The sequence below is a fragment of the Octodon degus genome, unplaced genomic scaffold (assembly GCF_000260255.1).
Source record: "Octodon degus isolate 3935 unplaced genomic scaffold, OctDeg1.0 scaffold00123, whole genome shotgun sequence".
NCBI classification, from domain to species: Eukaryota; Metazoa; Chordata; class Mammalia; order Rodentia; family Octodontidae; genus Octodon; species Octodon degus.
The window spans coordinates 5,970,326-5,995,261 of record NW_004524699.1 but is presented as its reverse complement, the minus strand read 5'-3'; the positions used below and the strand labels follow the sequence as shown (position 1 = coordinate 5,995,261).

Genomic DNA, 24,936 nt, shown 5'->3' with positions numbered 1-24,936 from the left:
GTCCCGCCTCAGCCCGCCCCAGGTGAGACACGGCCAGGAGCTTGGGCTGACACAGTGACTTCAGAGTAATAAAACCTAAATGTTAATGTTGTGAGGTGTCACTTGCCTTCTTCCCCGGGAATTTATTTGGTAGCAGACTGAGCTCAGGCCAGCTGGCACTGTGGTGCACTACCTGTAAGCCCAGCACTCCAGAGGCTGAGACAGGAGGACTACTGGGAGTTCCAGGCCACCGTGGGTTACAGAGCGAAGCTAAGGCCAATTAAAAAAAAAAATTAGTTTCCCTTAGCTCTGTACAGCTGCCTGGCCACTCCACTGGTCCTGAACTCCACAGTGGTGCCGCAAGCCTGTGCTCGGAGGAGAGGGGCCAGAGCTGGCCTAAGGCCCCAGTCAAAACCTACTTCATCCAACTAGGACCCCCTTGGTGCTGCCTGCGCTCCTTGCGCTGTGGTCGGGGTGTTATATTTAAAATATACACTCATCTATCCAACACCCAACACTCTGGAAGCTGACAAAGGAGGGGCATGATTTTCAGGTCAGCCTGGGCAACTTAGATCCTGTCTCAAAAAGATGGAAGACTGGGGCGGAGGAGGTAGCGCAGGGCCTGAACTCAAAGATGGAGGGCTGGGATACAGGTGACAGGGTCCTCATCTAGCACACGAGCCCTGGGTTCCGCCCCTGGCACACACACACAATGAACCCGCAGCAGTGCATACCACGGTAGCTGTTTCCCTTATAAATTATACTGTTCTTGGACCTGGATGTAGTAGCACACACCTGTAATCCCAGCCCCCTGGGAGGCAGGGCCAGTTGGGGCAGCTAAATCCAGCAAAAGGCCTGGGGCTGGCGTGCGGAGGACAGACCCTGCGCTCCACCCCAGCACTGTCTCCATGAACAGGTAGGGCCAGCAGCCCCTGCTCATGGTCCCCTCAGAAGGGGCACTCAGGCTGTCCTAGGTTTGGGAATCCCTGCTTTAACGTAACGCTAGTGAGAAACCAGGCAACTGTCGAGGCCACACAGCCATTCCGGTGTGTTGGGGGTCACTGGATGAGGTGGCAGAGGCCCTCGCTGGGCGTAGGGTGGCCAGGGCTGCAGTGCCGCTACTGCAGCGCTCTGTGCTGGAGCTGGCCTGGCACCACACGCCTGGCATCCAAGCACGTGGGAGGCTGAGGCAGGAACTTAACACACACAAACCTTAATAATTTAGAATCTGAAGTTTCTCAGGATGTTAAAAACCTTATTAAATAAAGCCATCTTATTTCCAGTAAAACTTTCTTCCTTGAAACAAACATGTGAAATTAAAACATAATTTTCCTTTTTTTTGAGACAAGGTCTCCTTATGTAGTTCAGGCTGGCCTGGAACTCCCCATGCAGCCTGGGCTGGCTTCCAACTCACAGTGATCCTCCTGCCTCAGCCTCCCAAGTGCTGGGATGAGGCAGGCGTGCACCACCACACAGGGCTTAACATGTACTTTTAAAAAATTCATGAGCCCTGGAAGGCGTGGGCTGGGGGCTGTCCACTTCCTCTTGGAAGGTCCTGGAAGTTTTCATCTGTGTTCATGATCACTAAGGGGTGGGTGCCAGCGGCCTCCGCAGATGAAGGCAGCATCCAGAAGTGCGTCCCATCTGCCAGGGACAGCGCCGGGAGCCTGGCCCGGCCGTGGCTGCGGGAGCAGAGGGGAGAGCTGCCCCGGGGCCGTCAGTCATCGAGGTAATAATCCAACTTGGTGAACACAGTTTTGCAACCCTTGTCAGAGAATACTCTTTCCTCCTTGGGGAAAAATGTCATCTCGTCGGCCACCCTGGCTACGATGTCCTCGTCGATCTCATAGCCTCGGGACTCCATCTCCACGCGAATGCACATCTTGAGGTGTTTGTACTCCAGGGGGAGGAAGGGGACAAAGTAGTCGATGAGGTTCCGGTCGATGAGGCTGCTGTGCCAGAAGCCACCTGGGAAACAGCAGAGGCACTGGCTGGACGCCCCCACCTCGTCGTCTGTCCATCCACCCTTCCACCCACACATCCGTCTGGCCGTCCATCCTCTTGCCCGCCCGTCCGACTGTCCGTATCTGTCCACCCACCCACCCGACGTGCCACCAGGCCCACGATGATGAGGCAGATGATTACAGGGAGCCCGCTCTCCCCCAGTGACAGGCAGTAACCCTGCCCCGGTGGCAAGGCCAAGGTGCCACAGCAGTGGAAAGGAACACTTCTTTTCATCCTTAGGGAGGCCTGGAAGTGTGACTGAGCCAGGAAGCTGGGACAGGTCACAGGCCAGGCTGTGTGGGTCGGGACCTGGGAGAGGCTAAGGGGAGGAGGTGACCCCCAGGCAGGCAGTGGAGCGCATGAAGGCGGCCAGGTCCAGGCCAGGCCCCTGACTGCAGGTTTGACAGCTCAGCCGGAAGTGGGTGGAAACTCACAGCCCCTGCCAGGAGCGTCAGGGACCAGAAGCAGATTCCCTGTGGTGACAACCTGAACACATGCTGTTGCCCCCAGGAGTGGGGCTCTGGACTGACCCTCGAGCCCTGGGCTCTGTCCCCAGTGCCACCCAAACAAAAAGCGAAAACAACTCAAAGCTCAGCCTCCTGGTTGCCCTCCTCAGCCCCACCCCGGCTCCACCTCCCAGGACTCAGGCAGAGGTGGCATCGCCTGGGGGACGCTCCAGGAGACACTCAGCTTCTGGGGTCTCTGACACCTCACAGGCTGTGTGGCCCAGGGAGGCCGCTGCCTTCTCTGAGCGTGGAGTCCTCGTCTGTAAGACTGCATCAAGTACAGCTGCCCGCATTTTTCTGAGACAGGATCTGGTACGTAGCCCAGGCGGGGCTGGGGCTCACAGCGACCCTTCTGCCTCAGCCTCTGAATGCAGGATGACAGGCATGCGCCACCATGCCCGGCTTTCAGGGTTGCAGCTAGGGACAATTTCTATCTCCCCCGAACTGGGGACCTGGGATGCAGGCGCAGGGCCCACTTACTGTTCCGGTTGTTGAAGACCGCCACGGACAGGGCCTGCTCCATGTCCTTGAGCTGGATGTCTTCCCTGCTTCGCCCACTCCTCCAGAAATCGAGCGCCACGTCAGTGATGCGCTCAGCCCCCGCGTTGCTGCAAGACATAGCCACAGAGGCTCACCCAGAGCTCAGCCTGGCAGTGCCGCGGCAGCCCCGCCTGCTCACCTGAGGAAGATGAAGATGGCCTTCTGGTAGGAGACCTCGTCCACCACGTCGTAGTAGTCCAGGAAGGGCTTGATGGCATCGATGAGGCCGGCGTGCATCTTGTCCATCTCATCGAAGATGAAGATAGACCTTGCGCAGGCGCTCACGTTGCCTCGGATCCACTGCTGTAACTGATCCTGCGTGATGAGTGAAAAGCAAGTCAGAGCTCCAGGCAAGCGTGACGTGGACTTTCTTCTTTTTGGCAGCACTGGGCATGGCAGTCAGGGCCTCTGCAGGGCAAATAGGAGCTCTCTCGGAGCCCCACTCCCACTTTCTGCTACACCTGTGGTACATTCTGTGAGAATGGATTTTGGCACTTTGTTGTTGCTCAACATGCTAGGCAGACAGCACCACAGGCCACGGTCCCAGCCCAGGTCCTTCTCTTCACTTCTCTCCAGCAGTCCTGGGCACTGCACCCAGGGCCTTCACACTGAGCTACATCCCCAGCTACTTTTTCAGTTTGTTGTCTTTTTCTTTTGTATTTTCAGGGAAGGGTCTACAAGGTGTTCAGGGTCTCACTACTAGATCAGATTTGTAGTGATCCACTTGTTTACAGCCTCCTAAGAGCTGGGATTATAGGCGCGCCATCACGCCCAGTCTCAATTGCTGTCTCAGCACACCCCAGGGGGTGGGGCTGACGCAGCAGGCCTGGGGATCGAACCCTCAGCCCCTGTGCCCACTTGCAGGCTCTTTAATCCACTGAGCTATTTGGCTGGCCCTCAGTTTTCTGTTTCTTTCTCTTTTTTTTTTTGGCAGAACTGGGAATTGAACTCAGGCCCTTGTGCTTGCCAGGCAAGCGCTTATTCTACTGAGCCATCTCCCTGGCCCCAGCTCTTTCTTTTAAGAGAGAATCTTGCTAAATTAGTAAGTACGCAGGCCAGGCTCAAACTCAAGCTCGTCTTGCCTCAGCCTCCTGGAGGGTGGGGGATTCCAGCTGTGTGCCACCAGGCCTGGCTCACAGTAATTCAGGACACTTGCAATGCAGGGAAAAAGCAGACCCTCTGGAGCCCTGCCATTGCTCTCCTCCCTCACGCTGGGGCGGAGCAATGAGTTACGTTCTAAAAGGAGTCTGGGTCACGGCGTGGACCTGTGTTTGCGATGCTCAGAGGCTGCTGTGATCACGGCCGCGAAGATCTGTGCTAGGACTGACTGAGCGGCAGTGGTGCTCGAAGCAGCGACGCAGGGAGCTCAGAGAGCCAGAGCACCAGGCTGGGGCCTCGGGATGAGTCACGGCTCACGCAGGGCCTTCCCCGGCTGGCTACACTTGGAGGGCCGGGCACTTCGCAGCCTGCCAGCGCCCATCGGGGACACAGGACATGCATGTGGGGCCGTCAGGGCGGGACAGCAGCCCACGCTCCACCGGCACTGCAGCTCTCCAATCCAGGGAAGTCAGGCATGGCAGGGCACACCTGTAACCCCAGCATTCCGGAGGCTGAGGCAGGAGGACTGCTGCAAGTCTGAGACCAGCCTGGGCTACCTAGCAAGACCGCTTCAGAAAACCAAACAAAAAAAGCCATCTAGGGAATAATATACTCAGTGCTCCTTTTCGGACAGATGAAAAAATTCAGGTGACGAGAGGTTAAGCAGCCTGCCCCAAGACACACACCACGCTGGCGGACCTCATTCCTAATGACCGATTCGCCCCTGGCTGTCTAGGACCTTCCCAGTCCCTGCCAGGAAAAGGCGCACCCCGGGAGCTGCAGGGAGCAGGCGCTGGGTGGCCGGAGCCACAGCCACCTCAGTCGGCTCTTAGCGCACCGTTTCCCCCTGCAAACCTGCTCCTCAGAGGTCAGGCACCGTCTCCAAGGCTGCACAGCTGGTTCTGGAGTCAGGCCCCAAATCCAGGTGTGCCTGCTGCCACAGCCTGGGCTGTCACTCAGCAGGCTACATGCAAGGGCAGTCTGCAGTAGTTTAATCAGGGGCTGGGGAGATGGCTCAGTGGAATAAGCGCTTCCCTGGCAAGCGCAAGGGCCTGAGTTCGAGCCCCGATTACGCAAAAAAAAAAAAAAAGTTCAATCGTAGCACACTGAGGCCTCTAGAAACGCTTCCTCTTTCACAAAATGAATTTTTTTTTTTCTGTTTTGGACAGTGTTGCAGCCTTGATTCACCCTATAGCTCAGGCTGGCCATGAACTCGAGGCCTCTTGCCTTAGCTTCCTAAATGTGCCACCAACCCTGGACCTGATCATGTCCAACTCACTTGCTAAATAGCTACGTGTCATTGGGCTTAGTTTCAGAAACTGCCACAAGTTTTTTTTTTTTTCTTTGTATTTTTTCAGACAGGGTTTCACAGTGCAGCTCAGGCTGGCCTTGAGCTCACTTTGTAGGCCAGGCTGGCCTTGAACTTGCAAGGATCCTCCTACCTCAGCCTCCCGAGTGCTGGGATAACAAGCATGCACCACCACGCCCAGCTGCCACAAGTCTGAGGGAATCTCTGCTGTACAGATATCAAATCCTCTGTAAGATGCACACATTTCAAAGAGGAATTAATGTCAGGGAGCTGGCATATGTAATCCCAACATTTGAGAGACTGAGGCGGGAGGATCTCTATGCGTGGAGGACCAGCCTGGGCTCTGCAGTAAGAGCCTGCCTCAAAAGAGTAAAACAAAATATAAAGGGCAAGTGACACACAGAGCCACTGTGAGGCTCACTCCCTTCAAAACCGTGGTGTCAAATCCCATCCCTCATCCAAGCTGCCCGAACCCCTCTGTCCTCCTCCCGGAAGTGTTCCACATTCCTGCGCTTGCCTTATACAGGGTGACGTTGGCCGCGTGCGGGAAGTGCAGCGTGGCCACGAACAGGTGCACATAGTCACTGTTGAGCCCGCCCTCGTAAATGTTCTCCGCGATGATCTTGCTGACGAAATTCTTGCCAGTGCCCGTCCACCCGTGCAGCGAGAGGGTCAGGGGCTTCTTGGGCTTCGGGTTGCTCAGGAAACCGGCCACAGCGTTCAGGACGACCTTCTTTGCAAGATGCTGTCCGAAGAGCTTGCTGTCTAGGTCCTTCTGCAGTGCTGGGAAGGGCAGGGCCGGTCAGACGGGGACACGGCTCGGCTCACAAAACTCAGCCCAGGCAATGCTCCTTCCGAGCCACCACTCTGCACCCCGGGGTGCACCGGAAGGGGTCCCCACCCCCGGGGAGGCGGAGCTCTCGCGGAGGTCGCAACCGCTTCCCCTCCGCGCAGCTCGCAGCCTGGGCCAAAGTCCGGCCGGGCTGCGGTCGTGGTCACCGCGCCAGGGCCCGTCTCCGGCCGTGCCGCCCCGCTTCCGTGGTCCGCCAGCCCCACCCGGTCCTGCCTCTACTTACCCTCCCGGCTCAGGCTCCGCCTCTGGCCACAGCACTCGGCGAAGAAGCAGTAGAGACGCGGATAGGAGATGTAGCCGGTGAGCACGCCGGCCAGCGCGAGCCCCAGGCTGATGGGCTCCACTGCGCGCACCACGCACGGCGCCAGCAGCAGCAGGCCCAGCGCGGCCCGGCCCAGCTTCATGCCCGGACTCGCGCCGCAGCGCGCTCCTGTGCCGCCAGCGGCCCGCGCTCCGTCCGACGCGCGCTTCCGGTTCCGCCCCGTCGTGGCCGCCCTCTTTGTTCTGGGCAGGCCTCCTCCTGACCTCGGAGAGCGCCATCTTTGTTAGGGGCAGAGCTTACCCCCCCCCATGAAGTTGATTGTGGCAATCTGTGGATGATCGATCATGTTTTGTTTTGAACTAAGACTTTTTAAAGCAGTTTTAGGTTACAGAAAAGTTGAGAAGGTAATGCAGAAGGTAGCCAGAGACCATCCTCAGTTTCCCTATTAAAATCTTATATAAGTATGCTACATTTGTTACAATGAATGAACCACTATTGCTACATTCCCAGCCGCTTAAATCGTTTGTAGGATGCCTATCAGTTGGAACTTGCGTTTTTGTCACGTTAGACCAATTACGGGCTGGGAAAGAGGCTCTGAGGCACTGTTGCTTCACGTCATACTTGGTACCTGTTGTCAGTATGGTCTGGTTGATAGCGACAGCGTGCAAGGCCCCCTCCAGGGAGTGGGGAGCCTCACTTCACCTCACCAAGGGCAGAGTAGCTGTAGAAACGGGAGTAGCTGTTCTGCGTGAAAGAGTCTTCTCGGGCTATTCAGTCATCCCCACCACCATGGCCCACTGGGAATTTTATACTTTGGGTTGTAACCCACCCCACCCATTTCTGGGCCATCTTGTTTTTTTTCGCCCGCGGGCATGTCGGCTGGTGTCCCCCATGCTCCTCTGACACACACCTAACATGTACAGACATCTGCTTACGGGGGCTTGTTCTCAGCACGTCCTTACTTCCCAGCGCTAAGGATGGCCGGGCTCTACGATCAGTCATCTGCCCTCGGAGCCCTGCATCCCTGAGTTGGAGAACAGGAAGTGCTGCGTGCTCCCTGCTGCTGCAGAGGTGTCATTTCAGGCTGACAGCGAATGTGCACACACACCCCGGAGCCTTTTTATACGTAACTGCCTGTAGCTCCACTATGCCAGACATGTCTTCCACTGACGTCTCCAGCTCATAATCTTGAATATCCACAGATTATTCAAGCCTCCTGCCTTGCTCATCTGTAATTCCCAGCCCACCTGTGAGAAGGCTCTACCCTCTGCGGGCCACGGCCACTCTCGCCAGCTGGTGGCCCAAGTTCCAGTTCATGGCTGCACCCCGCATGCACAGAGGTCCCCGTGCGCCCCTTCCCCAGCCCGGTGGAGCAGAACCCGCCCACCCGTGGAAGAGGGCGCGGCCCGCAGTCCTCCAGTCTGCGTTCACCGGAAACCACCCGGCTGTGGTGGCGGCATGAACATGATTCAAACAAGGAGGCTGGATTCGATTTGTATTTAATAATTAAGTTCTTAAAAGTGGGAAGGAAATATTCCTTTATCCTTTTAATGAAATGGAGCTTTGTGCAAGTCAGAACATCCCGGTGTCCCTGATGCCGCCCTGGCCTTGCCTGCTGCCTGTTGCACCCGCGCTGCGCAACAGAAGCTTCTTGGAGTCACGGGATGGAGCCCACAGCCTTTGTGTGGGTTTCGTCCCCACCCTTATCTGAGACCGGGTCTGGCTAACATGTCGAGGCTGCGCTCAAACTCGAGACCCCCGGCTGCAGGGCAGAGTGCTAGGATTGGGCCCACCCGCGGCGGGGGCGCCTCTGCAGACGCAGCCATACAGGCATGACCTCAAGGGGGCCGTGGTGCCGCGTCCGTGGCGCTGCTTCCAGCTTGTTCTTCCAGAGCAAGCTGACAGAAAGTATTTACAAACAAACTTTACTACTGCTTATAAAATGAGTTTGCCATCGATGAGAAGGCTCCAGTCTTGCTGACAGCGGTCCCGCAGCCGTGTGACGCCCCAGCAGGTGGCGGTGGGGGGCATGCTCATCCTTGTAGCAGTCAGTACCGCCTGTTCATCTTCTTGAACTTCTCATAGTGGTAGTCGTCGGTGGCCTTCTCGTTAGCGGGACGCTTGCGGTTAGGTGGGGACCCTGAGGAGGACAGAAGGCCAGGCCAGGCTGTCCCCCTGCTGGAACCTGCCTCAAGACCTCGCAAAGGCAGGGGCCAGGCTGTCTCAGCCCCTATGAAGGCCCCAACCAGGCCCGTGCAGGACAGGAGAGGGCCTCGGGAAACAGCTGTCATCTTATGAGCAACTTTTATCTACAACAGTTAGTTTTTATTTTATTTTTTTGAGGCAGGATCATGCTAGGTAGCCCAGGCTGGCCTTGAACTCAAAGCGATGCTGCTAACACCCATCCCATGAGCTAGGAAAGCGAGGCTCAGAAAGGCGGCAGGGGTGACAGGGTCAGGAGCAGGGGTTGAGATGCACACGCCCCCCCTCGCACCCACAGCCCAGGCCTGGCCACACTCACGCTCTGGCTCTGGCTTCTCTGTGTCGCCCACTCGCAAGGGCCGGGCCTTGGGCTCGTCTTTGTTCCTCCGGATGGGGGCATTGAGCTCCTCGTGATAAACTAAAGCGAAAGCGAAGGGAACGGGTCAGACATGGTGGGGTTTCCGCCCTCTGCCAGGTGCGGGCAGGGCGGGGCGGGGCTGGCATACATCGGTTATGCTGCACGTAGTTCACAGCCATGTTGGTGGGCACGAAGGACGTCTCGCTGTCTTTCTTCTTGTTCTGCTGCTCTGCCAGCAGGCGGGCCTTAGCGTCCTCCGTGGAGATGATGTTTTTGATTTTAGCGCTGCAGGCAGAAAGGAGGTGCACCCCTATTAGATCACCACACCCTTCACCCAGGCGGAGCTGATGGCCCTGTGCCGCCTGAGGGACTGACCTAGCACAGCTGTGCCGGGCTCCTGTGTGGTCGCTTTGTGGGTTTTTTTTGGTTTTTTTTTTGTATTTTTAGGGAAGGGTCTACAGGGTGCTCAGGGTTTCACTACTAACTAGATCAGCCTCGTAGTGATCCTGCTGTTTCTAGCCTCCCAAGAGCTGGGATTACACGTGTGTGCCACCACACCCAGTCTCAATTGCTGTCTCAGCACGCCCCGGGGACGGGGCAGCACAGCAGGCCTGGGGATTGAACCCCCGGCCGCTTTAGTCCGCTGAGCTATTTGACCAGCCCCACTTTGTGTTTTGAGACAGCGTTCACGATGTAGCCCAGGCTGGCCTGGAGCTCCAGGTGATCTTCCTGCCTCAGCCTCCTGAGTGCCAGGATGATGGTGGGCACCACCTCGCCCAGCTGAGTCACGCTCTCAACGGGGCTCACAGCAGGGATAGAGCATGAGCTGTTCCCCTTTCGGGGCCAGAAATCAAGCACCAGCAAGAGACGTGAGCTTCCCGGTCCAGAAGAGAGGCAAGCATCCAGCGACCCTGGCCAGACGCACAGAGCGCACCAGCCATCACGCTGGTGTTCCCCTGGAAGCAGGAGCTTCAGTTAGTGCAGGGGGACCCGGGGAGAGGGGTGAGCAGAGCAGGCTCCTGTGGGGACACCAGAAGCACAGAGGACTCCTGGGGCTCGGAGAGCAAGGGCTAAGGAAAGCTTTTGCTTCTGGGGGGTCCTTGTGACTGTCAAGCTGCAGCCAACCTGACCCCACCCCCAAGTGACAACCCAGGGTCCCAGGGGCCTGCACGCACTCGATGCCCAGGTCCACCTCGGGGATGCCGCTCAGCATCTGGTTGGAGAGCATCTCCTCCGTCTTCTTGGCCGACGACACGCGGATGCTCTCGGGGAGCTCGTACAGACAGTCCTCCGCGTTCTTGGGCTTTGCCTTCTGCTCCTCGTGCTCCACGATACCCTTCCTCTTCTTCAGCTCTGTCTCGATGTACTTCATCCTGCGAATGGAGGTGCCAGCACCCACTCAGCCCACGAGGACGTGGCCGCACTCCGTGGAGCGGCAGCACCCAGAGAACCAGAGTCCTTTAGCCTTCCTTGGGCTTCTGAGCTAGGATCTTACTGTAGACCAGGCTGGCCTCACACCCAAAGCAATCCTCCTGCCTCAACCTCCCCAGTGCTGGCAGTACAGAAATGAGTCACCGCATCTGGAGGGAGTTATTTTAAAAGTCTTGTTGGCCAAAGAAGAAGTTAGCAAGTCCATGTTTATCCCTGTAATGTTTAGGGGAGAAATATGACTAGTTGAGGAACTTTCAAATCCAGACCACCACTATTTTAACGAGTTGTCTTTTTCTTTTCTTCAAGATAAGATCTAGCTATGTCACCCAGGGTGGCCTCAAACTTCTGGATTCAAGTGATCCTCCTGCCTCAGCCTCCTGAGTAACCAGAATTACAGGAATATACCACTATCCCTGGCTACAGAACTCTTTTTTTTTTTTTTCCTTCTGGCGGAACCAGGGATTGAACTCAGACCCTTGTGCTTGCCAGGGAAGTGCTTATTCCACTGAGCCATCTCTCCAGCTCCAAAAGAACTCTTAAGAAGTTTGCAAAGTTGTCAAGCCCAAGGGGCAGGGTGACATCTTCTAGAGAGTTCTAGGAATGTCATCCATGACAAACCTCTCAGACCACCTATCTCACCAGCCAGCCTCCACCACCCATAGCCGAGTGCCCGGCACCTACATGTCTGCATCCTCGTCCCTCCGGTTGGTTTCCGCGGAAAATGATGTCCCTAAGTGCAGGTCCTCCTCCTCGCTGATCCTGAAAGGAGACGGTGGTGACTTTTACATCATGAGACTGAAACAAAGGCTGGAGAAAAAGCGTAACATCCTGTCCATGGCTGCTAAAAACTCTAGGAACTCCAGCAAATGAGCAGGTGCTCCCTGGTGACATCTCTGGGGAAGGAGGGGATACTTTTATTTTTTTAAACTTTTGTAACATTTGGACTATGTTTGTAAGTGTTAAATGTAAAGCTCCTGGGGCCAGGGATACAGCCAAGCAGTGCAGCACCTGTCTGGCAGCTCAAGGTCCTAGTTCAATTCCCAGTGCCAACAATAAAACCCCCTCCCATGGGTTTGAAAGAAATGAATAAGGCACTATTAGCAAAGAAATCTAGCCACTTGGCTCTGAGCTAACTTTTGTTGTGGAGTCAGGATCTTGCTCTATAGCCCAGGCTAGTCTTGTACTTGTAGCAGTCCTCCTGCCTCAGCCTCTCAGTGCTGGTACCCAGCTATCTGAGTTAACTTTTTTTTTTTTAATGTATTTAGTACACGGTCTACAGGGTCTCACTACACAGATTGGACTTGTAGTGATCCTGCCTGTTTTCAGCCTCTGAAGCACTGGGATTACAGGCGCGTGCCACCACGCCCAGTCTCAATCACTATCTCAGTGTACCCTGGGGGCGGGGCTGGCATGGCAGGCTTGGGATTGAGCCTCCAACCCCTGCATCTGCCTAAGCAGGCGCTTTAACCCACTGAGCTATCTGGCCGGCCCTTAGCTGAGCTAACTTTTAAAGAGGCTTTGTGTGTGTGTGGTGCTGGGCTCAAACCCAGGGTCTTGCATACACTGGTCCTGTGCCTCAGCACTGAGCTACAGCCAACCCTTCCATTTTTTAACTGGGATTCGAACTCAGGACCTCCCACTTGCTGGACAGGAAACCCTTCCATTTTTCAACAACATAGTCTTTACAAAGCTCGAAGCCTACTTCCATATGTTCTCTGAAAGGTCCTGCTGCAGTCCCAGCTCTCGGAGGTGCTTAGACCCAGGCAGAGGCTGCACAGACTCTGCGTCTCAGCAGCCTTGCACTTACTTATCTTTGCCCCTTTCCTTCAGCTTCTTCATATCCACCATGCCCCCTGTCTTCATCTGGAAGGGGTCATCCTGCAAAAACACACACAGCTTAGATGTGGCATCCTGGCGTGGGCAGTGGGGTTACCATTGGTGTTCGAGAAAACACCATTATCCACAGAGGAGCAGCTACAGGGAGGACCTGGAACTTACTACTAGAGTGGTCTCTTCTTGTACCTTCTCCCCCACCAGCAGGGCGGCAGCACTGAGCAGAATGAAAAAAGAAACGGTGCAGTTCAGTCAATGAGGAGCAGCAGCAGGTGGTTTGTAAAGTGCACCACAGTGCAAAGGTGAGACTGAAGGGATGCCGGGAGGGCCAGTGTGAGAGGACCACAAGAACAAGACAGGGCAGCTCAACAGGCAATGTGGTGCTGAAGGGGGGGGGGGGAGGATGCCGAGTAGCGCTCTTTCGCATAATCCCCCTGGACATTATCATGGCCTAAAAATAAATGTGGCAAAGGGCAAATGTAAGAGACCATCAGCCTTTCTGGATGGTGGCAATTTATAAAATGATCTACAAAGGTTTATTAACAAATTATAGCACCTACATCTGGCGGAATATTATAGAACTATTGAAAAAGTTTTCTGAGGGGAAGGGGGTGCCACATGCCAAGAATCCCACAACTCTGAGAGGCTGAGAGAGGACCTGCCCTGCACAATGAGCAAGGTTCTGTCTCAAAGTAAAAAATAAATTTAAAAAGGAAGGAATGGCAATGCGGTTCAGTTCAGAGGTCCTGGAGTCAACACCACCAAACAAATATTTTCTGAAAAATGTTCCATACAGGTTAAATACCCACAATGTCATAAATGGGGGGGGGGGAGGAGAGGAAGGGCTAAAAGTACACACATAACTGCTCAGAATCTGTTCAAAGGAGAGAGAAGAAACAGGTTCTTTTCTCACTTTTCCAAACTCTTGACAGCGTGTGTTTCACAATTAAAGGGGTGCGATAAAAAGGCAAGTTGGTGAGCTGTCCCTGTGCCCCTAGAACAAAGGCTCTGGGTACTTTGAATTTAAACGTGTGCAACGAACGTTTTTTTGGTTTTGTTTTGTTCTGTTCTCTTTGGGCAGCAGAACGTGTACGTGGGTCACGGGAAGGGCCGGGTCCGAACCGTGTGTGTCCCCACCCTCACCATCTGAGCTGGGGCGCGTCCCGGTCCTCACCGGCCCTGCGCTGCCCGCGGCACCCACCTCACCCCGTTGGGCCTCTTCCTCAAGTTCTGTACCTCTCGGGTCTCCTCCAGCTTCAATCTGAAAAACGGTCACACATACGCTGAGCTCCCAGAACTCAGAGTGAGCAGGCAGGAGACCCAGGATCCCTGGAAGTGAGGCACTGCGGCCTCACCCCCAGCAGCCTCCATTCCTTTGAGGGATGGCGAAGCCCGGCTCGCAGTTAATTGCGTCAGCTAGGCACCCGGGCACTAGCCAGCCTCTCCCCAAGGCGGTCTCTCTCTGCCTGGCCTGTGATACCCCGTCCGAGACTCACCTGACCTCCTCGGAATCTTGCTCATCTTCCTCCGACTCAGAGTCGGCCCGGCGCCGGCGGAAGGTCTTCCCGGTGACCGGCATAGCGGCCTCAGGCCGCCGGGCAGCAGCCGCGGCAAAGCGCAGAGGCTGGGCCGCTTCCGGCGCGCAGCAGTGACGCCAGAGCACCAGCCTCTCCTGATTCACCCCTACACCGCCAGGCCCCGCCTTCAGGACGCACCGCCCGCGACCACGCCCCCTCCCTGAAATCAAGCGTTTCCAATTGGACAGCCGCGGGGGCGGAGGCGGGGCGCGGCCGGCCGGGTCCGACCACTCCAAGCTGCGCAGCGGAGGGCTTGCTTGAGTGACAGGCGGCGGCGGTGGCGCTGTGGCGACGGCAGGCGAGTTCCTGGCCGCAGCCCGCCGCTTTGGGGGCCGGGCCTGTCCGAGCAGAAGCGACCACAACCCCGTTCTGAGCTGTTGGGGCCTGGTTGTGCCAGGTGCGCAGAACGCAGCGGCCAGGTGAGCAGAGACGACATGCCCTGGCTGCCGCCCCTCTTCCCTCCCCGCGGGCGCCAAGAGGGTCCCGGGCTCGCGCCCCGCCTGCGTCCCCTGGACTCGGACTGCCGTGTCACCCGTCGCAGCCGCGGCCTGGCCCAGCGCTGTCGGTGTGCGTGGCGTCTCCACGCGCCGAGCTCATTTCCTTCGGCCTTGGGTCCTGCCGTGCGTATTTTTTTTCCTGGGGACAAAAGATGACTGGGTCTCGGAGGTGGTGACTCTTAGCCCTGGCGCCAGCTGTCCCAGAGGCGGCGACCCCAGACCCCGTCTCCCCGAGGCGCGCGGGGACGTGAAGCTCCTTTGAGGGCTTGGGGACTGGGTTCCCTTGAGTGCGTGTGTGTCGTCTCCCCGGACCTGCACGGACCTTGTTGTCCTCCGTTGACCAGGAGGACTGTCGCTTTGCTCTTTGCCCTGTTCACCCCAAAGATGCTCAGGGTAAAGGGTGTTTGAAAATCGAGTGTGTGCAAACGCTTAGGAAACAGCTTGGTGCAACCATAATAGCTCACAGGACTTGGGAATAGTTTTTCTTCTCCCCATGGGGGCCGATCGCTCTTTGGGAAAACTTACCCCAGCCTAGGATAGCGAGTCATTGATTTTTCATTTTGTAAATAAGGATCCCCAGACTCAAGCAGTCCTTCTCCGGGTTTTGTAGCTGGAAGGGGTACCCAACTTCTAGTACCTGGCACTGGCCGTGGGCATGCCTGTTCCCGTAGCCACTGTGACCCCATCTCCCTGGCCACAGGAGAGGCTGCTGGCGACTTTGTTGGGAAGATTGTTTTCAAGCAGAGCCGTGTATCTGGGATGCCTGGCTTCTGTCTGGAGCAGTCTTCCCAGAGAGGGGTGCTTTCATCTTTGGAGGTGGACAAATGGTAGACTCGGGACTTCTTGGAACAGCCTTTTGGCCCTACTCAGAAGCCACAAATTGAAAGTCTCAAAGTCACTCTCTCTCCAGACCCGTTCAGCCAAACCTGGTGCATAGGGCATTGATGGACATGGCCTCCCTGGGCCTGAAGGAGAGAGGCGCCTTGGAAATCGCTGCAGGAGGCAAGAGACATGGTATCCACGGCTCTCTCACTCCAGGAAGTGGCTCTGAAGTTGCCCACCTGACACACACACACCCTCCCTCAGGTGTTGGATATCATTAAGAAAAAAGCTCGAAGCTAGGGGCGTTTTTTGGCCTGCTCTCCTCCTTATCTCGGATCCCAAGGAGGAGCATTGGGTACCCATCAGATGCCCCTGCCCACCCTCTCCATGAAAACAGAGTGCCTGTGGATATGCACTTTCCGCGTTGTGGCAGATTCAGCTTGCCGTGCCGTGGATCATGTCCTAGGCTTTGGGTACAGGCCCGGTGCGCTGCCACTGAGCTACACCCTCAGCCCTGGAGAGCAGTCTAGTTGAACTATAGTCATTCTGAAAGAATTACTTGGGCCCTTTTGAGAGACAGGACTGCTTCTCAGCGGGAGGCTCCAGGAAATTCAGGTTCTTTTAGTCTCAAGCATAAGTCTTAAGTTTTAACTTTGTCGGGAGTCTGTTGGTCCAAGACCCCAGATCTGAGTTGGCCCACCAGCTCTTTGGTGGAGCGGGGAAATCGAGTCTTATTTCAGAGGTCAGGGAGCACTCACATCTGATTGGATTTGGGCGCCAGAGACTCAGTTCGCAGCCCACCGTAGGATGCATTTTGGAAATGCTTGCGAACTACTTTATTCACACAATGTTTACTGAGCATTTACTGTAGAAGTCAGACACTGTTCTAGGTCTAGAAGATATATCAGTGAGCAAAAGAGACCAAACATCAAACATCTCCAGTGGAATTGATATTCTAATGGATTAATAAATAAAGTATGCAGAGTATGCTAGAAGCTGCTAAGTGCTTTGGAAAGAAGACTTCCAGGCCCTGGGAAAGTGCTCGGCTGTGCAAGGGAGGCACTGACACATCTGCCTGTGATCTGGTTTGTAGGCTCAGGTTCGAGTCCTACGCTGCCTGCTTGCAGTGGCCTGGTTCTGAGCTAAGGCTTCCCTGCTCTGAGCCCTCTCCACTGGTGTCCCCGTGCTGCCATCTGCTGGCCCTGTGACCTCTGACTCAGCTGCTTGGTGAGTTTAGAGGTTATCACATCTGCATTTTCTTTACATTTTGTTTAAGAAAGCACTTACTGGGGCAGGGGAGACGGCTCAGTAGCATAAGCACTTCCCTGGCAAGCGCAAGGGCCTGAGTTTAATCCCTGGTAAAAGAAAGGACTTCTTTAGAACTTTTTTAAGTAAATTTTTTTTTTTTTTTTTTTTTTTTTTTGAGACAGGGTCTTACTCTGTCAACCAGACCTAGCTTGAACTTATTGTGTAGCCCAAGCGGCCCTCTATTAGGTTTTTCAGCAGCACAGTAAAGAGATAGGAAAGATAAAAGAAGGCTTTATGGGGCTGGGGAGATGGCTCAGTGGAATAAGTGCTTCCCTGGCAAGCGCAAGGGCCTGAGTTCAATCCCCGGTTCTGCCGGAAAAAAGAAAAAAAAAGAAGGCTTTATTAACTCTAAAGACACCGAGAGGGTCAAAGGCAGATGGGGAGTCCTCTGATCTGAGACACAGAAGGCTGAGACTTCTGTGGGCTTTTGCTAGGGGTGGAGTTTGAGGGGCAGGTTTAATTACATGTAAGGTGCTGGCTGGGGTCTCTCCTGTGTGTGCAGGCAAGGTGAGAGGAAGCTGTATCCAGGGCTGGAGTGGGGAAGAAGGAGGAAGTGGTCATTGGAAAGATAGAAGCCCTTGTTTTAAGGGCTTCAGCCATGTTACATGACCACCATAAGAATTTAGCAGTTTATACTAGGGCTAGAACCTAGCACCCGCAAGTTTCCAGCGATCCCCCTGCCTCAGCCTCCCCAGCGCCGGCATTCCAGGCGTGTACCACCATGCCCGGCTAGAGTGTGTATTCTAAACTCAGGTAGATGATACTGGACAGTGGGGTGTGTGACCATGATGGAAGAGCCAGGCTTTTCATAGTCTTTGAGGTTATCAGAACAAGAAACAAAACCAAATCCACTCGGGGCACATTAGTACTGAAGGAGAACACTTGGGGAAATGTTGGAAGTCGAAGACAAATACTTCAGGGGCTGGTGAGATGGCTCAGTGGTCTAGAGCACCTACTTGGAGCAAGCTTAGCAAAGCACAGGGACTGCAGTTCAATCCCCCAGCACCACATGCCAGCCAGCCCGCCCCCTGGTGGGCTGAGCTGGCCACACACACACACACACACACACACACAAATAAATAAATAAATAAATAAAAACTTTAAAAAAAAAAGAAGACAAATACTTCAGTGACACAAAAGAGTCACAGTTGTCTTTGGCTGCCGTGAGCAGAACTGGATCGATACATAGAAATTTCAGGAAAGCCCATTTCCATTAATCATGAAGATGCAGCCAGCCCTCGTGGCCCTCTGGGGAGCCTGGGCTCTAAGTGGTTTTGAACAAACAAGCAGCAGGGGTTTTAAGGAGCCAGGTCTCGCCTTAAGAGGAAAATGAGGCAGTTAGCCAGCTAGGTGGCACACGCTTATGGTCTTAGCACTTGGGAGGCTGAGGTAGGACTGTGAGTTTGAGTCCTGCCCACTCAACTTAGCAAGACCCTTTCTCCAATTAAAACAATTAAAAGGGCTGCGGCTGTAGATCGGTGCAAAGGCCCTGGGTTTGATGGATTGTACTGCCAAAAACCAAATGCAAACAAGGAAGATGAAGGACTCCCAAGTCCCTTTACTTTGCAGAGTTGTGTGGTGGAAGCAGGGCAAAGGCCACAGGTTGTGCTGCCTGGACGAGGATCTGCTTCTGGGTCTGGGTGGCAGGGTTTCCTGGCCCTTACTTTGCATTGTCTGGGCTAGAACTTGTGTGATTTTTTAGGGGTCTAGATCAGACGTTCCAAGACGGAATTTCTGCCTGATCCTTCAATTGCGTAGTGGTTTGAGGCTTTTTGTACCCTGGGTCAGGTGCTGCCCTAGCCCAGTGACCCCTGGGAGGGCTAGCCAGGTAGCCCCAAGCCTAAGGCTAAGACAGTGCCAGGCTTTGGGCTGCTTGGAGACACTGTCTAAGGGTCCCTGGCTGGAGACGTCCCTGGAACACAAGTGGCTGTGACAGGTGGCCCCATGCCAGGCTGGCAGGTATGGGGCACCGGGAGGGCCACAGTGCAGAGCCCAGGCTGAGGGCAGGGAGACCCCAGTTTGATCCTGGCTTCTGAGCCTGGCTGTGTGGATTCTGCCTCTGGGAGCCTCAGTTGGTTAACTTTTAGTGTTGGAGGCACCCAGGGCCCCGCAAGGGGAGGTGTGGGCTGTGGGCTGGGCCCTTTCAGGAACAGGCCAAGTAGGTTGGGATGGGGCAGAGTAGGAGAGCTGGGCATGGGGAGCAGGCTGGTGGGGGCGGGGGTGGTGATGGAGGTGCGTGGGTGAGGCCTCAGCTTCCCCTGCCCAGCCCGAGGGCCCGGCTTCTTCTGGGAAATGATGGGTAACGGGCTTCGGCAGTCTGTGGCCGCCTCTCCTCCCAGACCTTCTGCCCCAGAAACTGGGCAGAGTCCCGGGGCGTGGTGCGCCCATCCAGTGCTGATGCTAGAAAAACAATACAGTGGCCTTGTTTCTTGTATACCTTCACCTGGACTCACCAGGTGACATTTTACCATGTGGTCTCTAACTTCAGGGCGCCCCACTGTCCTGACTGACCGCTCAGCCCTGTCACAGTAAGCTGCAGACTGGTGGTCCTTTCCCTGTAGGGTCTCAGGATGTTTTTTTTTTTTTTTTTTTTTTTTTTTTTTTTTTTTCAGCCTGCCCTGAGGGTGGGGCTGGCGCAGCATGTGTTGCCAGGGATGGAGCTGCCATCCCCTGTGCCTGCTAAGCATGTCTAAGCAGGTGCTTTAAACCGCTGAGCTATCTTGCCAGCCCTCAGGACATCGTCTTAAAGTGGGACAGGGTCCTGTGTGACTACAGAATGCTTTCCTTGGGGCCAGGGAGATAGCTCAATAGAATAAGCGCTTGCCTCCCAAGTACAAGGACCTGAGTTCAATCCCCACTTCTGAAAAAAAAAAAAAAAATTAAAAAAAAAAATAGAATGCATTCCTTCTTCAGAAAACTTCGAATTTTGTTTGTTTTCGGTGGCGCTGGGGTTTGAACCCAGGTCTCACACAGACTTGGTCATTGTTCTGCCGCTGAGTTCCATCTCCAGGTTCCATCACCACCCAGGACCTGGTGTTGAAGCAGCTGCCTCTGTCAGGACAGAGTGACAGGTCGCTGCCGTCTCTGGTGTTAAGGTCCTGTGTTGGAGCAGGGGGCTGAGCCCTCAGGGCAGGGCCATGCCTGGCCTCGCCTCCCTCCCCCTCCCCCTCCCCTCCCCTCCCCTCCTCTCCTTTCCAGACAGGGGCTTACTAAAATGTCCAGGCTGGGCTTGCATTTGGTGATCCTCCTGTCTCAGCTCCTACATCCTCGGGGTCACAGCTGTGCTGCTGCGCCCAGCTAAGGCTTGCACTCCGATGGAGTACCACTGGGATCGCTTCCCCGGGCTGCGTGACGAGGTGCCACAAACCGCGCAGCTTGAGGAACAGGCGTCTCTTCCCCCATAGTTTTAGATGCAGAAGTCTCAGAGCTGGGAGCTGGCAGTTTGGTCTTTATCTTTGAGTAGCTGCGGGCCTGCCCTAAAGATTTTCTGGCCACAGGACTGCTCTGAGGCCGCAACTTCAGATAGCACTGCCCTTTGGAGAGCTGGTTAGAATTTCAGCATCAGAGTTTTGGGTTGGGGGGCCTGGGAGATGGCTCAGTGGCATAAGCTCCTGCGTGGCAAGCACAAGGTTGTGAGTTCAATCCCTGGTATCCAGACCCCCCTAAAAAAAAAAAAAGAGTTTTGGGTTGGGGTGGGGATAGTATTCAAGCCATGGTAAGTATCATTACCCAGTGCGTGGCTCCTATTTAATTTTTTGAACCCAGGCCTTTCCAGTGAGCTCCTCTCTTGCCCTCTCTTCAGCTTTTATTTTGAAGCAGGGTCTCCTTCAGTCACTAAGTTACCCAGGTTGGAATAGAAGTGTGATGCTCCTGCCTCAGCCTCCCAGAGTGCTGGCACTGTAGCAGTGTGGTGCCTCACCGGGCTGGTAGGCCACATTCAGTTTTGTCAACTGTCCCAATCATGTCCCTTGTGCCATTCCTCCTGCCTCTGTCCATGATTTACTGTCATGGCCCTTCCATGTCCTCTGTAGCCTGCAGTTTCTTGGGAGAGAAAGGGAGACTTCTGGGGGCAGGACGCCATCACAGGGCCTGAGCCCAGTCTGCGAGGGGTGGCCTGTCTGTGTCACCTTGGGCCTGGGACTTCCGTTCCTACCAAATGTGTCCCAGTCTGCAAGACAGCCGGTCCACAAATGGTAGCACCCAATATTTCCTCAGAGCCTCGCTGCCATGGTTCAACAAGAACAACGACCTGGGAAGCTCCTGCGACCGGAAGTCATTATGCTAGGTGTTTCCTGGGCGCTGGCTCACTTTCTCCTTGCAGGAGCCACTTGCTGTCATTGTTCCCACCTCACGGATGAGGAAAGAGCATCGAGTGATTAATCTGAACTCACAAACCTGTAGGCGACGGCGCTGAGCCCTGGGCTCTGTGTCTTGTTTTTGCCGTCTGTAGCTAAGTCACCACCCAGGACCTAGTGTTGAAGCAGCTGCCTCTGTCAGGACAGAGTGACAGGTGGCTGCCGTTTCTGGTGTTAAGGTCCTGTGTTGGAGCAGGGGACTGAGCCCCTCGGGGCAGGGCCATGCCTGGCCTCTGCCGCAAGCCCCAGGCCCCTGGTGGGGGTGGGGAACCTTGATGGGAACTGGTTGGGTGCCCAGGTGAAGGAAGGGGTGGTTTCCGGGCAGCCAGACACAGTGGCAGCTCCTGCAGACCCTTGTGCTACTCAGGTTTGGGTTCTTGTGCGAATATAAAGGCACGGAAGTAGGCAGAACTACCCCTGGACTTCGCATGAGCGCTGATTTTGCAGAGCGTGGTGGGGACACCCATGATCCCAGCCCTCGGGAGGCTGAGGCAGGAGGACCACTGTGAGTTTGAAGTCAGCCTTAGCTACATAGTGAGGCCCTTTCTCAACAATAAATAATAAAAGACCTTAACTCTTTTTTTTTCTTCCTGTATTTAGGACAGGGTCTATAGGGTCTCGCTACATAGATCAGACTCTTAGTGAGCTGGGGATAGAACCCTGGCTGCTGAGCTCGGCCTAAGCAGGCACTTTAGTTCGCTGAGCTATCAGGCCGGCCCTTTAAGTCTTAATTTTTTTTTTTTTTTTTTTTTTTCTGGAACCTGGGATTGAACTCAGGCCCCTGCACTTGCCAGGCAAGCACTTATTCCACTGAGCCATCTCCCCGACCCCCTTAATTTTTAAAATGTTGGTAAATCTTAAACTTGCTACCTTGGCCATGCTCCTATACTGGTGACAGATATGTTTTGTAATCTTTCCAAGAGATTTAATCCTTTCTGCGGCCTTCAGGGCTCATACCTGCAAGGCACCACGGCCTCACCGAGACCAGAGACTGTTTTCCCTGTCACCAGCCCAGCATGGGGCACATAGCGTGCCCAACCTTGGCGTGGGGACCCCTCAGGCTCTCTGGATGCCAGTCTGGGGAGAACTACGGCACACAGGCAGGCGAGCAGGATTGTGTCCACGTTCCACACCGTATTGTCCTCTGTGATACGGGACACCAAAGACATGACAGAGAAGCAGCGGCCATTTTCAGAGGCCAAGGATAGGGACCAACAGTTGTCCCAAACCATAAGGCCCCATACGAAGGAGAGTTTTATGGGCTTTTCTCTCACCAGCCTGAGGTTGGAAGGGAGGGAAGGGATGCACTCTTCATTGTCCTCAAGTGAGCAGGTCACATGGGGAGCAGGAAGCGCCAGCCTTGCTGTGGATCTGCCTTTTTGAGGGGACAGGGTCCCGCTATGTAGTGCTGGTGGCCTGCACTCATGGCAGATCCTCCTGCCTTGGCTTCCTGAGTCCACCGTGCCTACTCTTGCCTTCTTCTGCACCTTCCAGCGGTTCCCAGGGGCAACTTGGATGTCCCAGGAAGCCTGCTGGCCTGCCGAAAGGGTGGGGAGGAAATGCAGCCTTCAGCCGCCAGCTGAGACCAACTGCTGTGACAGGTTGATAGATCTTAGGGAAGTGACCAGGGAAGCGGGTGGAAGTGACAGAAAAATCGGTGGGAAGAAGCCAAAGGAGTCGGGAGGTTTGCGGGTCCTGTCTGTGCTGCGAGGACACAGAGTAAGGGGGGGAGTTACGCCGCTTTCCTTTCCCGTCCTCTCAGTACTGAGGTCGCTGGCTCGGGTTGTTTGATTTTTGGTTTATAGGAGGTTTGAAAGAAATATACTGTTGATACCAGCTTATTTGACAATGGAAGTATTGTAAACGTTTTGTCCCACTGGGCGCTCAGCTTGCTTTTTCATATTTTAGCAGCATCTTTTGAAAAAAGTATTAATTTGACAAAGCCCAGCTTATCAGCATTTTTCCTTTTTGGTCCTGGGGATCGAACTCAGGCTCTCCCGCTTGCCAGGCAGGCACTCAGGAGTGTTTCCTTTTTCAGATTAATATCTTTTATGCCCTTCACCTGCTGCAAAGTTTCAAAAAAAAAAATTTCATACACTACATTTTCCTCTACAAGTCTGTTTTACTTTTTTTAAAGATTGGATTTTATTGGTACATTTTAGATATACATGAAAACATTAATCATAAAGAATTTGTGCCTGTACACAATATAACTTTTTTTTTTGTTTTTTTTTTTAAATTTTATTTATTTATGTGTGTGTGTGTGTGTGTGTGTGTGTGGCCAGCTCAGCCCACCAGGGGGCGGGGCTGGCTGGCATGTGGTGCTGGGGGATTGAACCGCGGTCCCTGTGCTTTGCTAAGCTTGTTCTAGGTAGGTGCTTTAGACCACTGAGCCATCTCACCAGCCCCACAATATAACTTGTTTTCCCCCATTTCTTGGCCCTGCCGTTTGCAAAGCTTTGTTTCTGTTTGTTTCTTCTTCTTCTTCTTCTTCTTCTTCTTCTTCTTCTTCTTCTTCTTCTTCTTCTTCTTCTTCTTCTTTTTTTTTCCTTTTCCCTTTTTTCCTTTCCCCCTTCCCTCTCCCTTGTTCCCCATCCCATCTGGCCATTTTCCTCCTATTTCAAAATATCTGTTATAAACTACACACACACATATGCATATAATACCTGTTTGGGGGAGGCAGCAGGGATCGAACTGAGGACTTGGCACTTGCTCGGCAGGCGCTTGTGCTGCTGAGCCGTCTCCCTGGCCCTGTATAATACCTTATTCACACTTGTGATTTCTCACGCCAGAGGAACAGTGCGGTATTTCTCCACGTGTAAGAGGCTGACCTTGAACGCGGACCGAGCTTTCTGCCTCAGCCTGCTGAGTGCTAGGAGTGTGAGGGTGCACCAGCATTCCAGGGTGGAGTTTTCCTTTTTTCAAGTCTGTGGTCTGTTTCTAATTAATTTTTATGCATGAGATGAGATAGGGGTTGAGGATTTTTTTAAAAAAAAACAAATGTATCTTATTCTGTTGCCACTTGTTTAAAAGGTAATTTTTTCCTCCATACCTTAGTCCCTTAGTGGAAAAATCAATTAGTCATGTGCAAGCCTAATTCTATTGTTGTTGGTGGTATTATTGTTGGTGTTGTTATTATTATTATTATTATTATTTTGGTCTCTTTTGAATCAGGGTCTTGCTATGCAGTTGAACTCACTTTGCAGCCCAGGCTGGTCTCAAACTCTCAACAATCCTGCCTCGGCCTCCCAAGTGCTGGGATTATAGGCATGGGCTAGAATGAGCTTTTCAGGCACTATGAAGGTGCTGGGCTGAGTATGGTGGTGCATGCCTGATTCTAGCCCTCGGGAGAGTGAACAGGGAGGGTCGAGAGTTTGGGGCCAGCCTGGGCCGTAAAACAAGAGCCTGCCTCACAGCAAACAAACAGAATCTGCCGGCATGTCGAGATTGCTTGGAACCCGCAGGTCGGCTTGAGGGTGGACGTTGTTACCATGTTAAGCCTGCTACTCCGTGAAAATTAATTTTAGTAGCACACATTAGCTGTACATAGTGACCACCTTAATCTTAGGGAATTACGCCCATGCAGAGCCTTTTCCCCAGTCCCCTCCCCTCTTTAACCACTCTTGGGGTCCTTCTTTACAAAAGCTTTGTTTCTATTTTTCCTTCCCTGCCTCCCTCCCTCCTGCCCTCCCTCCCTCCTCCCCTTCCCTTCCTCCCTCCTCCCCTCCCTCTTTCCTTCCCTCCTTCCTCCTTCCTTTTCTCTTCCTTCCCCTGTTCCCCTCCCCATTTGAAGATTCTCTCTCTCTCTCTCTCTCTCTCTCTCTCTCTCTCTCTCTCTGCAGTACTGGGATTGAACTCGCGACCTTGTGCTTGCCAGGCAAGCGTTTATCCTACTGAGCCATCTCCCCTGCCCTAAGATTCTCTTCTTATTTCAGTCACCATCCTACATTTTGGTCCTCACCACCCTTTTGGTTTCTCACCCCTAGAAGCCTGCATAGACCC

General features: G+C 54.2%; 3 protein-coding genes across 4 annotated transcripts in view; 1 reads left to right on the top strand and 2 right to left on the bottom strand.

Moving 5' to 3' along the window:
* Positions 1-1,440: 1,440 nt before the first annotated feature.
* On the bottom strand, positions 1,441-6,831 carry Tor1a (torsin family 1 member A). The gene is made up of 5 exons (XM_004640454.2): positions 6,513-6,831; positions 5,954-6,219; positions 3,169-3,344; positions 2,970-3,097; positions 1,441-1,947 (listed from the first exon to the last, which is right to left on the bottom strand). Exons 1-5 carry the CDS (start codon positions 6,691-6,693, stop codon positions 1,697-1,699), a joined length of 1,002 nt encoding a protein of 333 aa, XP_004640511.1. The 5' UTR covers positions 6,694-6,831; the 3' UTR covers positions 1,441-1,696.
* Positions 6,832-8,016: 1,185 nt separating this feature from the next.
* Positions 8,017-14,021, bottom strand: CUNH9orf78 (chromosome unknown C9orf78 homolog). The gene is made up of 9 exons (XM_004640453.2): positions 13,872-14,021; positions 13,577-13,636; positions 12,541-12,592; positions 12,350-12,420; positions 11,224-11,301; positions 10,287-10,484; positions 9,260-9,396; positions 9,073-9,171; positions 8,017-8,691 (listed from the first exon to the last, which is right to left on the bottom strand). Exons 1-9 carry the CDS (start codon positions 13,952-13,954, stop codon positions 8,600-8,602), a joined length of 870 nt encoding a protein of 289 aa, XP_004640510.1. The 5' UTR covers positions 13,955-14,021; the 3' UTR covers positions 8,017-8,599.
* A 2,347-nt stretch (positions 14,022-16,368) lies between these two features.
* Positions 16,369-24,936, top strand: part of Usp20 (ubiquitin specific peptidase 20) — a 31,047-nt gene continuing 22,479 nt past the window's right edge. For both annotated transcript variants that reach the window (XM_004640452.2, XM_023700509.1), the window contains exon 1: positions 16,369-16,498. The gene's annotated coding sequence lies outside the window, so the exon portion shown is untranslated. The remainder of the gene's footprint in view (positions 16,499-24,936) is intronic.